This window comes from Dasypus novemcinctus, chromosome 1 (genome assembly GCF_030445035.2).
Source record: "Dasypus novemcinctus isolate mDasNov1 chromosome 1, mDasNov1.1.hap2, whole genome shotgun sequence".
Taxonomy (NCBI): Eukaryota; Metazoa; Chordata; class Mammalia; order Cingulata; family Dasypodidae; genus Dasypus; species Dasypus novemcinctus.
This window is the reverse complement of record NC_080673.1, coordinates 6,032,608-6,047,344: the sequence shown is the minus strand read 5'-3', so window position 1 is coordinate 6,047,344 and position 14,737 is coordinate 6,032,608. Positions and strand designations below refer to the sequence as shown.

General features: G+C 36.2%; 1 protein-coding gene across 13 annotated transcripts in view; it reads left to right on the top strand.

Annotated features, from left to right (window-relative positions):
• TENM3 (teneurin transmembrane protein 3) overlaps nucleotides 1–14,737 on the top strand; it is a 682,045-nt gene that overhangs the window by 437,151 nt on the left and 230,157 nt on the right. For all 13 annotated transcript variants that reach the window (XM_071213974.1, XM_058305014.2, XM_058304951.2 and 10 more), the window contains one exon: nucleotides 14,294–14,531. In XM_071213974.1, the coding sequence (XP_071070075.1) occupies nucleotides 14,294–14,531 (238 nt within the window). The remainder of the gene's footprint in view (nucleotides 1–14,293; nucleotides 14,532–14,737) is intronic.

The following is a 14,737-nucleotide window of genomic DNA, read 5'->3' as shown; positions in this document are numbered from 1 at the left end:
AAAAATGGAAAAGTAATATTTTTATAACAAGATCAGTAGAGTTTGGTGGAAACTTTCTGTGTTCTAGTTACCATTATATACAGGGAATCCTGGAGTTGCTGAAATAATTAAATAAAAATCAGAAAAGGGTTCAAATAAAGTGGACTCTCTTTTTCCTAAATTTTTTAACTTTCATCTTTTAAATATATTACAGTTGTCATCATAACTCTAAAAACATCAATTTTCTTTTTTTTTTTAATTTTTTTTTATTTTTAAAGAAACTTTAAATTACATAAATGTTACATAAAAAAATATAAGGGATTCCCATATGCCCCACTAACCTCCCCTTCCCACATTTTCTCACTTTAACAACATCCTTCATTAGTGTGGTACATTTATCACAATTGATGAACACATATTAAAGCATTGCTGCTAACCATGGACTGCAGTTTACATTATAGTTTATAAATTTGAAAGTTGCAGTCTGACTTTTTAAACAGTTGTTTTCACAAACAGTTAAAATCTGAAGTGAATTTAAATTTGACATAAACTGATTTTCATTTTATGTACCTTACAATGTTAATATTTATATCATAATATAGAAGTATTATTAAAAATAAAAATATTTTTAATATTATAAATAGTGTGGTTATCATAATATTTAAATTTCAAGTAAAGTGACTTTTTTACTGCTATAACATAAGGTAATATGATGGGAGTTTTTAATTACCTTAAGTTTCTAGTACTTACAGTATAGGCTAAGACTTTCAAGATTTTATTATGTCTTACCCAAAATAAAGGGAATTTGAAAGCTGAAAATACTTTGGAATTTATCCCACTTGCTGCACTCTACCACTCACCACTACTTTTTTATTTTTAATTTAACAATTCAATTTTATTGATAAAGATTAATAAAGCAGACAGTTCGTCCAAAATATACAATCAGGGGTATTTGGTGTAATCACATAGTTGTGCATTCATCACTTCAGTCATTATTAGCACCTTTTCATTATTTCAATTATTTTTTTTTTTTTAAGATTTATTTTTATTTATTTAATTCCCCTCCCCTCCCCCGGTTGTCTGTTTTCTGTGTCTTTTTGCTGCGTCTTGTTTCTTTGTCTGCTTCTGTTGTCGTCAGCGGCAGGGGAAGTGTGGGCTGCACCATTCCTCGGCAGGCTGCTCCCTCCTTCGCGCTGGGTGGCTCTCCTTATGGGTGCACTCCTTGCGCGTGGGGCTCCCCTACGCGGGGGACACCCCGTGTGGCAGGGCAGTCCTTGCGCGCATCAGCACTGCGCATGGCCAGCTCCACACGGGTCAAGGAGGCCCGGGGCTTGAACCGTGGACCTCCCATGTGATAGACGGACGCCCTAACCACTGGGCCAAAGTCCGTTTCCCCATTATTTCAATTAAAAGAAGAAACAAAAAACAGACAAACAAGAAAATTCTTCACCCCTCAATCTCTCTATGCTTCCCCTGCTGTACATAGCTGCTATTTCAGGATATTTTTTGCACAATTATTTACTTATTTAGTCATTTTATTAAGATATATTCATATACCATATAGTCTATTGAAAGTGTATAATCATAGTATATTATCTTTAAAACACCCACAAACTAAAAAATGCATCAATTTAAATGAAATCAAATCATGTAAATTAGCTCTGTGAAAGTGATTTCAGACATCTGACTACCAGAACTTTAAACAATAAATTTGTCTTTTCAAACCCCCCCAAAAAAAGAAAGTGTATAATCAATGGCTTTTAGTATAATCACAATGTTGTCCATTCATCACCACAAAAAATTTTAAAACAATTTCATTATTCAAAAAAAAAAAATTCCACACCCTTTAGCCGTCCTTTCCCAGCCCTTCATAGCCACTAATCTAATTTCTACTTTATAAATTGATGTATATTTATATTTACACCCCTTATATAAATGTAGTAATACAATATGTAATACTTTGTGTCTGGTTTCTTTCACTTAGCATAATTTTTTTGTCTGATGTTAACACCTTGTAGTTGTAAAATTTATTTGTTAAGTTTAAAAGAAAAACGGTCTTATGTATGCAGTTTTACCCATGTTCATATTTAATGGTTTTACTATGCTGTGCAGTTAGTTCCATGTTAAGTCATTTAGCTTTCCTTTTAGTAATATACATTACCGTAGATTTCCTTTTGTACCACTTTCATACCCACGTAATAGTACTGCTAGTTACAAACATTATGTTGGGCTTTTCACCTTTTCTTTTCATTTCCGAAGATTAACACATATCCTTTTACCAATTGCCTGTAAAAAAAAACATGAGGCTCAGAATTTAATTGATATTATTTGTGGCCATACTTAGACCAATTTCTCAATCTCATCTCTTCTGTTTTCCTTTTCTAGCATTCTTTCTTTTATACCAGAATGTGTGTGTGTGTGTGAGATAAAGAATGTTATCTGTAAAGAACAGTAAATTCCAAATTGTTGTGGATATTTTCTTTTCCTTACTCTTTTTTGTTTGTTTGTTTGTTTGTTTGTTTTGTTTTTAATTTCGCTCCTCATCCCCCCGCCCCCCCCGCCCCAGTTTGTCTGTTCTCTGTGTCTATTTTGTTCTTCTTTGTCTGCTTCTGTTGTTGTCAGCGGCACAGAAATCTGTGTTACATTTTTGTTGCATCATCCTGTGTCAGCTCTCTGTGTGTGCGGTACCATTCCTGGGTAGGCTGAACTTTCGCGCTGGGCAGCTCTCCTTACAGGGTGCACTTCTTGGGCTTGGGGCTCTGCTATGCAGGGACACCCCTGCGTGGCACGCACTCCTTGTGTGCATCAGCATTGCACCTGGGTCAGCTCCACACTGGTCAAGGAGGCCTGGGGTTTGAACCACGGACCTCCCATGTGGTAGATGGACACCCTAACCACTGGGCCAAGTCCACTTCCCTTTTCCTTACTCTTTACCATCCACTTGTCTCTTTCACCAGCTTTTAGTTGCTTTCCACCCAGTCCTTATTCCATGTTTCAAATATGTATTATATTTATATCATAGCTAGTCCATTTAAACTCAATAAAATGTAATTGCACTAAAATCAAATGCCCATTAGGTAATGAAAGAAGAGAGAGAAGTCTTTATTAATTGTATCCTAACAGTTCTTCATTGTCAGATTTGAGATAACTTCTATTTGCTTACTTCCTCAGTTAAATTTTTAAAAAATGAATAAAATATATTCTGAAAACATATACTGAAACATTTTTTAAAATTATAATGCAAGCCCTTGCATGGCAATCCAAATTTATTAAACTGTTGATACGCTAAGTTATAAAAAATTGTACCACTTTCACTAAGGCTTTTACTTTACATTTGGCCACTTTTAAGGTATTTGTATTCAGTTCTCAATGCACGTACAGTATGTAAGTTTTGCATGTTCTCCATAAGAGATGATTTTGCAAAACTAAGAATTCATTAAAGGATCTGTCTGGCACTATTAGTGTTAATTACTTGAAAAGATGGAAGGAAAGATCTACTTTATTTAGATCTTTCAAAAGATCTAAAAAAGAGCTACTTTATTTAAGAAGCAAATGATAGACATATGCACGTGTTTCCACTCCCTGAAATAGTTTAGGCTGCTGGACATTTAAATTAACTGTGGGAGGAGCAGGCTAAGTAGCTGAGAGTGGTGGCAACCATGGCAGTGGTTGTGACTGGAAGTTTCTGGAAATGGCAGCAGCAAGAAATACATGGGCTCCTGGCGAGGAAAGCTGTCATAATTCTAGATTGATACAAGCTTAAGGAACAGATGACTCTCAATCTAAATTCCTGCAATTACACATTAAAGCATCAAAATGCCCAGTTTTCAACAAAAGATTACAAAACATAAAAAGAAACAGGAAGCGATAGCCCAGGCAAAAGAGAAGACTAAAGCATTAGAAACCATCAGTGGGGAAGCTAATGTGGCTCAAATGATTGAGCTCCTGCCTACTACGCGGGACATACCAGTTTCATTTCTTGGTGCCTCCTGGAGAAGACAAGCAAGACAGTGAGCTGGTATGACAGGCAGGCATGGTGAGCTAATACAACAAGATGACATGACAAGGAGGCACAAAGAGGAAAGACAATGAGAGAGAGACAACAAACCAGGGAGCTGAGGTGGCTCAAGTGGTTCAGCATCTCTCTCCCACATGGCCAGTCCCAAGTTCAGTTCCTGGTGCCTTCTAAAGAGAAGACAAGCAAGCAGACCACACAACAAATGGACACAGAGAGTAGACAGTGAATGTAAATTTACTGCAGGAGCAATGATAAAGCCAGAATTTTTCTTGAAAGAGAAATGATGAGAAGTTACATGTTAAATAAAATATGACCAAATACTGTGCCATATGATTACAGAAGAATAGTAGACATGATTCATACAAAATCAGAGATGAATCGCTATATGTTCTGATAGTTTCACAGCCATAAGCATGATCTTAGGAACCTTGGAGAAAGCTGTTAATGTAATTCTGAAAATAGCTCTGTTCTTGCTTTGGAACTCTTATTGAATGTGTATTGAACTTTCTCATTCTCTCTTTTTTCTTTCAACTATGGTATCAAGCTTATATATGTGCACGTGCTCTTCATCTATCTGATGCCATATGATTGATTTTGCCAGCTCTGTTTTCCAGTTCACTGGTACTCTCTACAACTGTACCTGATGTTCAGTTTTAACCATCTAATGATTGGGTTTTTTTTTTTTCATTTCAATGGCTATATTTTTAGATTTGTAGACATTCTCCTTTTTTCCTCAAAACTTCCTCTTCTTTTTTTTCATGGTGTCTCATTCTAATGTTTTAAGTCTTTAATCATTCTAAATATAGCTTTTATCTGATAATTCTATCTGAAGTTTGGAGGGGAATACCTACTGTTTGTATTGTTTGCAGGTTTTTGCCCAACGAGGTGTGTTTTCTCTTAAATTTTGTGATTTTTAGACTGTGAACTCATTTTAAGCAAGATTTTATCTGTGGAAATCCATTGTGGCTTGTGTTGAGAGAGTGTTTTTCTAAAGAAGTTTTGCATTTGCTTCTGCCAGGTGTCCAGGAATGGCTGATATAGGATCACTCTTAATAGAAATTTAAATTAATATTAATTTAATTTAGGAATTCCAGAACCATGTTGATAGTAAAAGTTTCAAGCTCAAACTCAAATCCAAGGGAAGCCTGTACTGGTGCTTAAAATTTTCAAGAGATGTTTTGTTCCCCATCCAGAGTTTAAGACAGCATAGCAAGATTCCTTACTGTTCCCACTGGAATCAGAAGATTTTTACATCTACTCTCTGCCTGAGGGATAACACTTCAAGAGTGGACCCATACGTAGAGATTTTGGTAACAACTGAGGCGTTATCTCTTGTCTTTTCATGTACATTAAAAGGTTATAGACGGGCGTACTTCCTCAGGGAAACTACAGTATCAGCTCACAAACTTTCAGCAATTTTGGCTTATCCTTTCTTTCCAATTCAATTAACTTAGCCTAAAATATAAGTTCCACCAGTGGGCTGAGATTGTTGATAACTGCTATATCCTTAGTGCCTGGTACAATATCTCGCAAATAGTAAGCCCTCAGTAGATAGGCTTAATGGATTATTCCAAATGATAATTGTTATATTTATCCAGCAGTTCTGGGTGTTTTATAGCAGAGGAGTTAGCAGGTAATCTAGGTTGCACAATTGTGTGAAAGAAAAAATATAGTGTATTCTCAAAGGGAAAAATAGAATACAAAGAGTTAAAGACCTCTAACCCTCCTATCTGAGAATGACCATATGTATTCTTACTAAACCAGTAAGTACAGCAAATCAATCCATGTGTGCTCATTTAAGTAGTGCCCTCTAGTCTGTACAAGGATTCTTTTTACGTATTCTCATCTGTCTCTAAGGTTTTTCTTAAAATTCTTTAAATAAATAATCTTACAATCAATTCTTCGCTGATGATGAGATAATAACAATATTGGTTATTTATATAGCACTTTATGACTTTTAAAACACATTTATATTTTCATTTGATTTGCATGCAACTATCTGAAATGTTTAACTGACAGATAATTTGTGATAGAAAATATTTGCAGAGTGTCATATTTTAGCCAGGGTCTTGCTGAGGTATTTAAATGGTCAATTTACTTTCAAACACTTCTATTTCCTAACACTTGAGAATCACTATATAAAATAATGAACCAGAGGAGCAAGTTTATGTAGATGTGATTTTTTTGAATTAAGTGAGGCCTTTTTTTTTTTTTTTTCCAGTTTTCATTATACCATTTTAGCGGGTTATCTTGTTAATGTAGTATTTGGAGGACAGAGGTGGAAAAGAGAAGAGAAAAGAGCACCCCAATATTATATTATATTATATTATTCTTTTGCTATAATTTAAGACCCACTATTATGTGGTATGAACTATAGACATTTATTTCCTTAACTCAGATTTTCCTCACTTAACAAGGAAAATTCTTGTCACTTAATTGTTTTCTTCATAGGAAACAACGACTACAAAGTGTCTGCAATGGAGACATTTTTATATATAATTTGCTGTTTTCAGTATCATAAAAAATAACTTGGAATTTATAATACCACCTTTCTGATAGTTCACAGTCTCTTTTTTTAAGATTTATTGTTTTTTTTTTTTAATTTCCCTTCCCCCTCCCCCCCCCCCCCCCCTTGCAGCTTGTTTGCTGTCTGCTCTCTCTGTCCATTCACTGTGTGTTCTTCTGTGTCTGCTTATCTCCCTTTGTTGTATCATCTTTCTGGGTCAGCTGTCCGTGGACGCAGGCCAGCCTGCCTTCACAAGGAGGCCATGGGATGTGAACCCAGGGCCTCCCATATGGTAGACGGGAGCCCAATCAATTGAGCTACAGCCACTTCCCTCACAGTCCTTTTTTTTTCTTCAAAACTTTTTTTAAATCTATTCTTTTTTTTTTTTCTTTAAATGGCTTTTTTTTTTTTATCCCTTCTCCCCTATCAGTTTGCATTCACTGTCCACTTTGTGTTCATTTCACTGTGTTTTCTTTCCATGTCTGCTTGTCTTTGTCTTCTCGTCTTTCTCTTTAAGAGGGACTGGGAGCCTTCCGGTCTGGGCCTCCCATAGAGTAGACAGGAGCCCAATCGCTTGAGCCACATCCACTTCCTAAACCTATTCTTTAATGCAATGTATATTATTCCTGAAATGTAGTCAGGTAGAGGTATTGTTTCCCAAATTTGCCATTAGAATATCAAGAGAAAGAAATTTCTCCAAGGCCACAGAGTTAGTTGATGATGGAACAAAGCATTCAGCTAAATCCAGTAATTAGACTGGGAATTTTAAAAATTGAAAGCTAACTATGATTTGGTCCTTGTACAGTTGGAATGTCCACGCTAAAGCTCTATACAGTATAGTTAAAACTAATAAAATATACAACAAAAAGTTTAATGTTTTGTGTTGGTGACCCATTTTAAGAAAGAGGTCAATTTTGAAGGAAACCTGTTTTATTTGAGACAGAAGAAGATTAAGATATAGCTAGGAAGTGAAGTAAGAGGAATAAATTTTAGGATAGAAAATCAAAAGCTTTAAACCCACCTTCGCAATCACTAACGAATGGACTTAGCAACTTTTAAATGTTTAGTTCAGCATGGTCTGTGTATCATATGGTGAACTCCTGGAGAGGCAGGACTATGTTTTTTCAACTTTCTGTTTTGTTAGTATCCAAGGGTCACCTGCGTGCTGATGAGTGCCTAGTAGGTGTTCTGTGTGTAAACAGTGCTTCCCAAGGTCTGGACAGTTCTATAGCAATAAAACTCCCCATCTCTCTGCCTGTCTCTTGTCTCTCCCCACCTCCTCTTCTCAATTTGTCTTAGCAGAATTTACTCAAGCTGCAAACAATTGTTTCAAAGCAGTACAGCTACCAGCCCCTAGTTCCTTTGCCCCTTCCAGGTCTTCCTGGGGACATTTCTAAGCTATGTAATGTGTTATCCTCCATACCATGGCATATATCCAGCCAGCCCACAACTCAGATCCTGGGAAGGAAGAGAAAGAATAAGGATGTGGGCAGGTAGGACAAAGCAGTTGTAGGAGCTGTGGTGACACCCTTTCTGACTATGGGCACTGCTCAAAGCAAGTGCCACCCCATTCTCCTCATCACCTCCCACCTCACAGTCACCTTGTACTTCCTCTCTTTCCCAGATTTCCTGTTTGAAAGTCCATTTCTACTCTATCCAGAAAAGCACAGCCCAAGGCTGTGAAACCACAAAGGAGCTGGAGCTGAATTGCACATAGCAGTCTGAGAACTGCAAATAATGACTTTTAATTAAGAAAAAAAAAATACGTCAAGCTAGCAAATAAGCCCAGATATATTCAAACCTAAGGCGTTCCTTTTATTTTCTTGACATGATTCTCTGGTCATGCTAGACTGGGAAAACTGACTCACCCTAACTTAAAATCACCTTAACGTGAAATCAGATTCCCTCTTCTCTGAAAGCAGGTAAGAGATTATTTTATTTTCGATTCCTATGATATTTCTGATTCTAGTTTTCTTACCCATTAAAGCCAAAAATATTCCTCTTCAGATATGATCAATTGTGCATTATTTCTGATGATGGTGGTTTATTAGTTGCTAACATGGCTCTTCAGATTCTTGCTTTTTTCTTATCATGTTCTGCTGTGGAGTTGGTTCTTCCTTCCCTTAAAAAGTTACCATTTATTAAGACTTACTGTGTGTCAGGCACTGTATCTTTTCCGTGCTTTAAATAAGCCCTGTAAAGTAAATGAAGCTCAGAAAGATTAAGTAACTTATTCACGAAAGGATGGCATATCCCATATTCATTGTCATTTGTGGCACTATTCACCTCACTGTTTCATAGCAGTAGAGATGTTATTAAGTTGTCAGAAGTTTCTGTGTTTCCCCATGCAGAGAATTAAACTTTTCATCATTCCAAAGAGCTCAGTTAACATGCCTTCCATTTAGCTTGGGCTTGGGGACCTGTATGTTGCTTAACTGAAATCTATCCCTTGATCAAATAGTTTCTGTGGCTCATAGCACTTTCTTGGGCTAGCATCAACCAACCTTATTCAGCATATACCATGACCCAAGTTATTAACCCATGCTAATAGGTTTAAAGTGGGAAATGATCGCCTTAAATAACATTGTTGAAGAGTTAGGTTTTCTGGTGGCGAAAGGTTGGGCAAAATGACTGAAGTATTTTCTGTTTAAACTCTGTATTCATATAAGAAGTTTAAATTTTCTCCTTTAATTTTCATTCAATTCATCAGATAAAAACTAGCAACTGTTAGTCTTTCATAAAAGTTAGATGAGCAGTCAGAATTTGAAAAGATAAGAGGCAGAAAAGTCAATTCAGTAGAGGCACTGGTTAGATATAGTACACATTTTCTGGTGAGTGTGGTACCAAGCATTCCAGTTTTTTTGTTTTGTTTTCTTTTTTAAAGTAAAACAGAAAATTTTGAAAAAATAATCATCTTTTCCAAAATATTTAATTTGGAGCACTTCAAATTATAAGTTTTTAAATACAAGAAGACATACTGTGTTTGGTAAGCTATACTATATGTTTTAAATATTCTTCCACAGCTTATATATATATATTTTTTTGCATTTTATATATTTTTCCATTATGTGTACATCTTAAAAGGTAGATTTTTAAAGTCAGAACATTTGTTACAGTCTGTTTCAATGAAGTATTCCTAAAAATCAGTCTCTTGTGAGTCAAGCCTTGCTTGGACTAGATGACCCCGTAGGTGCTGTTGTTGCAGAAATGTCATCAATCGGTCAGCATATTTTTAAGAGTCTTTGAAGTACAAGGCTTGCTGAAAGACCTGAGATCATCAAGAAATCTGAGTAAGAATCTCCACCCTTCAGGAGCTAAGAATTTAGTTGAGGAAAAAAAGACATGTTTACCAGTTACCTTACAATTAAAGTCAATGTGGGCACTCCACTTTTTACTACCTCAGTACGCTCTTCATTGACTTCTTCCCAAATAGTCATGCATTCAATACATATTTGAGTGATGGTAAGGGTTCAGAAATGAACTAGACACAGAGAGTTTAACAGGGACATGCCATTTACAAAATTAACTGTAATACAGAGGGAAAAGTCAAAAGAGCCTTGGAAAAGGAGCAGCTAAAATGCTCTAAGACTTCAAGAAGAGATGAGCTCTATCTACCTGAAGAGAGCAGAAGGGGTGCCGTCTTTCCCAGGGTTTGAAGGCTAAATGGGATTTGGATGTAGAAAGATGAAGGGAAAGACCTTTCCGGTAGAAGTAACTACACCTAAGTGGAAAGGTGTCAGGTGTATAGTATAGTATAGTATAGTATAGTATAGTATAGTATAGTATAGTATAGTATAGTGTAGTGTAGAAACTTGACTGGAACAAAGAATAGATGAATGGGACCTATGGGGAAAGCAGTGTTGGAAAACTATTTGGGGGACTACCTTTGAACAAATACACATTTGCCTTTAAAGTTTATTTAATGTCTATGGGCACTACAAAATCATTTGGAGTTTTTCAGGAGTAAAAGGACATGTTCAAAGTTATGTTTCAGGAACATTAAGCCTGGTGATTATGGTATGTGAGTTCTGAGTGTCCGAGATAAAACTCAAAACCTTTTTATCAAATTTGTGCAAAGCCTTGTATGAATGGATGAGCTTAAAGCAAAGGGCTACAGTTGCTTTCCTAGTTGTTTAGTGTGGATCTGCCTGCCAGTTTGAGATTCTTAAGTACTTTTCTAGTCTCTTAAGTCTAGGCCCTGTTCTCTGTTCCTTGTGTCCATTTTGAAACTTGGTCATAAAAAAATTTCCCTAGATATTCAGACTTTGTTTTTCATGTGAGGATCTAAGGAATTATATTTTTTTAGTACCAGTAATAATTATGTTTTTCTTAAGCAGAAATTTTAGCCTTAAACCACTCTGAGCCATGTAACTAATCATGTTTCCCTTCTTATGTTGGCAAGTAGACAATTTATAGGTAGATTTGTAGCCCACCTTTAAAAATGTGTCAAACTATACAGTAGGCGTTTTGTCCACTAACCCTAAATCTGGCTTTATCTTGTCTTTTCTACTTTCATTTGTCATGTATTCTAATTTTCTAGCTATATTTACTTTTATTTTATCTTTTTATGCTTTATTTGCTTACTCTATCTTGAATAAGTTGGTGTAGATAAATGCATACTCTAGCTACTTTTTTCCTTCTTGCCTGAATCTCTAGTACTAGCATTGACCCCTAACTAAATACCCAAATTTGCTTCTATTTGTAGGCTGTAGAATAATTTAAATTTCTGGCCACCCACCCTATCTCACATACTCAGACTCTGCACTTATTCTGTTCCACAAAATTTTAGCCTGAAACTGGTTTTCATCATCTTTCTTTGTTTTGTCAGGAGGTCTCTTCTGCCTGTACTAGATGATTGTGTAGGCAAACCAAAAGAAATCCCAACAGACAGAATGCACTACCTTGAACTAGCCTGTGTAGACCATAGGAAACGGCTTACTGTCTTGTACATTTTAAGTTCTCAAGAAATATTGGCGGGAAGTAGATGTGGCTCAAGCAATTGGGCCCCTGTCTACCATATAGGAGGTCCAGGGTTCGATGCGCAGGGCCTTTTAGTGAAGGCAAGCTGGCCCATGTGGTGAGCTGGCCCAGGCGGAATGCTGGCCTGTGTGGAGTACGCGCCAGAGTGCTGGCCCACGCGGAGAGCTGGCGTAGCAAGATGACCCAACGAAAAGAGACAGAGGAGAAATAATAAGAGATGCAGCAGACCAGGGAGCTGAGGTGGCGCAAGGAAATGATCACCTCTCTCCCTCTCTGGAAGGCCCTAGGATCGGTTCCTGGAGCCACCTAATGAGAATACAAGCAGATACAGAAGAACACAGAGCGAATGGACACACAGAGCAGACAATGGAGGGAGGGGGAATAAATAAATAAATAAATCTTTAAAAAGAAAGAAAGAAATATTTGCTGAGTGAATGAGGTGAACCTAGGGAAAGCCACAATAGCACTATTTATTCTTGGAAATTTTTCCATAATGCTTTATTCTTTACACAATGTTTTCACCTGTTACTGATTTAGCATATTCCTGGAACATAGAGAGTTGATAAATGTTTGTGGGGTAAATGGTTAAATGCATGAACGAATGAATGGATGAATGAATGAATGAATGAATGGATTTCATTAAATCCTTAAGAGATTTAATGGCTCTCTAAGACTGGATGAGGCAATATTTTTTCCCACATTGCAGATGAGAAAACTAATGCTCACCATCATAATGCCCAACGGAACTAGGACTTGACTTTAGTATTCTGACTTGTAATATACTGTTCTTTTCTCTATGTACTATGATATCAAAATGTAATTTCTTCTAGATAGCATGCGTAGCATATAATGCCATTTTTCCCATGAGGCCCTGCTTAGAAATATGTAATCATCTGACCCATCCCTCTACTACTTTTCAGGCCCAGGCCTGTCACTTTTCCCTTTGAAATGTTTTTCCCTTTTCTCTTTGTTTCCATTCCATTGTTGCCAGCTGTTCTGGGCACTCATAACTGTAACTGGTTATGTTATTCTATAAGCAGCTTATTGAAATGTGCCTTAAAGATTTCGATAGAGATACTAATCATACGTGCTGATGCTGGGGAAAACAAAATTAATGAGTTATACAAACCTGAATTCTTCCATGAATTTTTAAATGTTAGTTCCTTTTTTCCTAATACAGCTGGAACTATACAAGCCATTTTAACCCTGCTATACCCTCAAAGATTAATTTCAATGTAACTAAAATTTGGACACTCAATTTTGACGAACACCAAAGCAATAAACCAAGCAGGATTACTGCAACATTGGTATAGGGATCTTCAGGAATAGAATAAGTGCAAGAAAGTGGCTGTGTTTTCATATATTTAGTTATTATCTCTACCCCTGATTTCAAGGGTGAGAAATTATGAATTTTGAAATTATATGATGCTGATTATTAGAGATCATTAGAAACATGCAGTAAATACTGATTTTATATGCTTTGAAAGGAATCTTTTTTTCATTGTTGTGCCCTAAGGACTTTTGATAGTATGTATTCAAATGATTATATATCAGGTATTCATTTTCACATAACCAGAATTACAATGTTAAATTGTATTATTTGACTTAGCCATCATTGTTGCAGTTCACATTGTAGATGAAAGATAGTCCCTGTGTTTCCTGTTCCCTTTTAATATGTGCATTTCTATTAATAGCATGATTTAATGAACCACAGTAAGATTATAGTGCACTTTTAACTGAATTTTGTCAAAAATTGACACCTTATGAGTGTAGAACCATCTTAAGGTTAGCATTAAGTTAAGGAGTGATCTGTTTGCTAAAATATAATATTGGTGAATTCTGGAATGTCCAAAGCTAGATAATGACATTGAAAGTGGTCTCAATATTACATTAATTTGTGGAATTTAAATTATGACTTATTTAGCATTAGGGAATTTTGGTGTGGTTACAACCTAGCTTTGTCTTTATATTTTGAACTTGCTAGATCATTTATGTCCTGGTTTAGAACAAAATATTTGTACCGCTGACATAGTGACTTGTATCTCACTGGTCACCTATGACTTACTCCAAAATGTAGTTATACTGCATACTGTGAAATTGGAAAATCTGTTCTCTGTGTGTTCTAATGGATGTAACGGTCATTAAGTATATGAGTCTTCTGACGTTGTAATCAGATGTGATTCAGTCTGTTAAATATCCATGAAACAACATCTGCTTCACAGAGTGACCTTCTGCTAAAGAATACTTAGCGTCTATTAGTAGATCATAGTGCAGATCTGCCTTATTTGAAATGCACTAAACTAGAGTAGTCTACTGCTGTTTAGCAACTAGCTTGTAATAATTTATTGCCGTTAAATAAAGCTTTAAAAAACTCCATTAAATAATTATAGGGATTATATGCATTTTGAAAACCTTTGTGTTCTGCTGAAATTACCCATTTAATTTCAGGGTTGGTTTGTTAAAAAAAGCTGAAATCTAAAGGCACATTAGGGGAGCTGTCAGATGCTGTTTTCTGTAGGTGTTAATAAAACCAGATGAAAAAAATCGGAAACAAATTAAAACCAAAAGCAATTTTGCCATCTGTTGTATATTAATTAGAACTTTGTTTATCAAGGGTAAACTTGCTCTTAGAGAATGTCACTGAACACCCACTAATAGAATAATATGTAAATTTATTAGGCTATGGATTTATATGCAGTTTCTAGTGCTAATTCATCTACAGTGGATCCCTAAGAAATTGGTAGTGTGTATAGATAAGTGTATACACATACATATATGTGTAATGAGTTTTCCTTTTTTCATTTTTCCAGAGCAACCTGCGAACAACCAAGGCCAGTCCACCCTGCAGCCTTTGCCACCTTCCCATAAACAGCACTCTGCACAACATCATCCATCCATCACTTCTCTCAATAGAAACTCCCTGACCAATAGAAGGAACCAGAGTCCGGCCCCGCCGGCTGCTTTGCCCGCCGAGCTGCAAACCACACCTGAGTCCGTCCAGCTGCAGGACAGCTGGGTCCTTGGCAGTAATGTACCACTGGAAAGCAGGTAACTCCCAAATGGGAGAATTTAGGATTATTTGATTATTAGGACCACATGATGTACCTGTACAGAGAAAACATTTCTCAATAGTGAGCAAACTATATTTCTAACATGTGAAATTTAGAGATAAAATAGTCCAACCATTTTTTTCTCACTAAGAGAATTTTACCACACTTAAATAATCTGTGTTTTGTCTTCCTAAGAATGCTTCT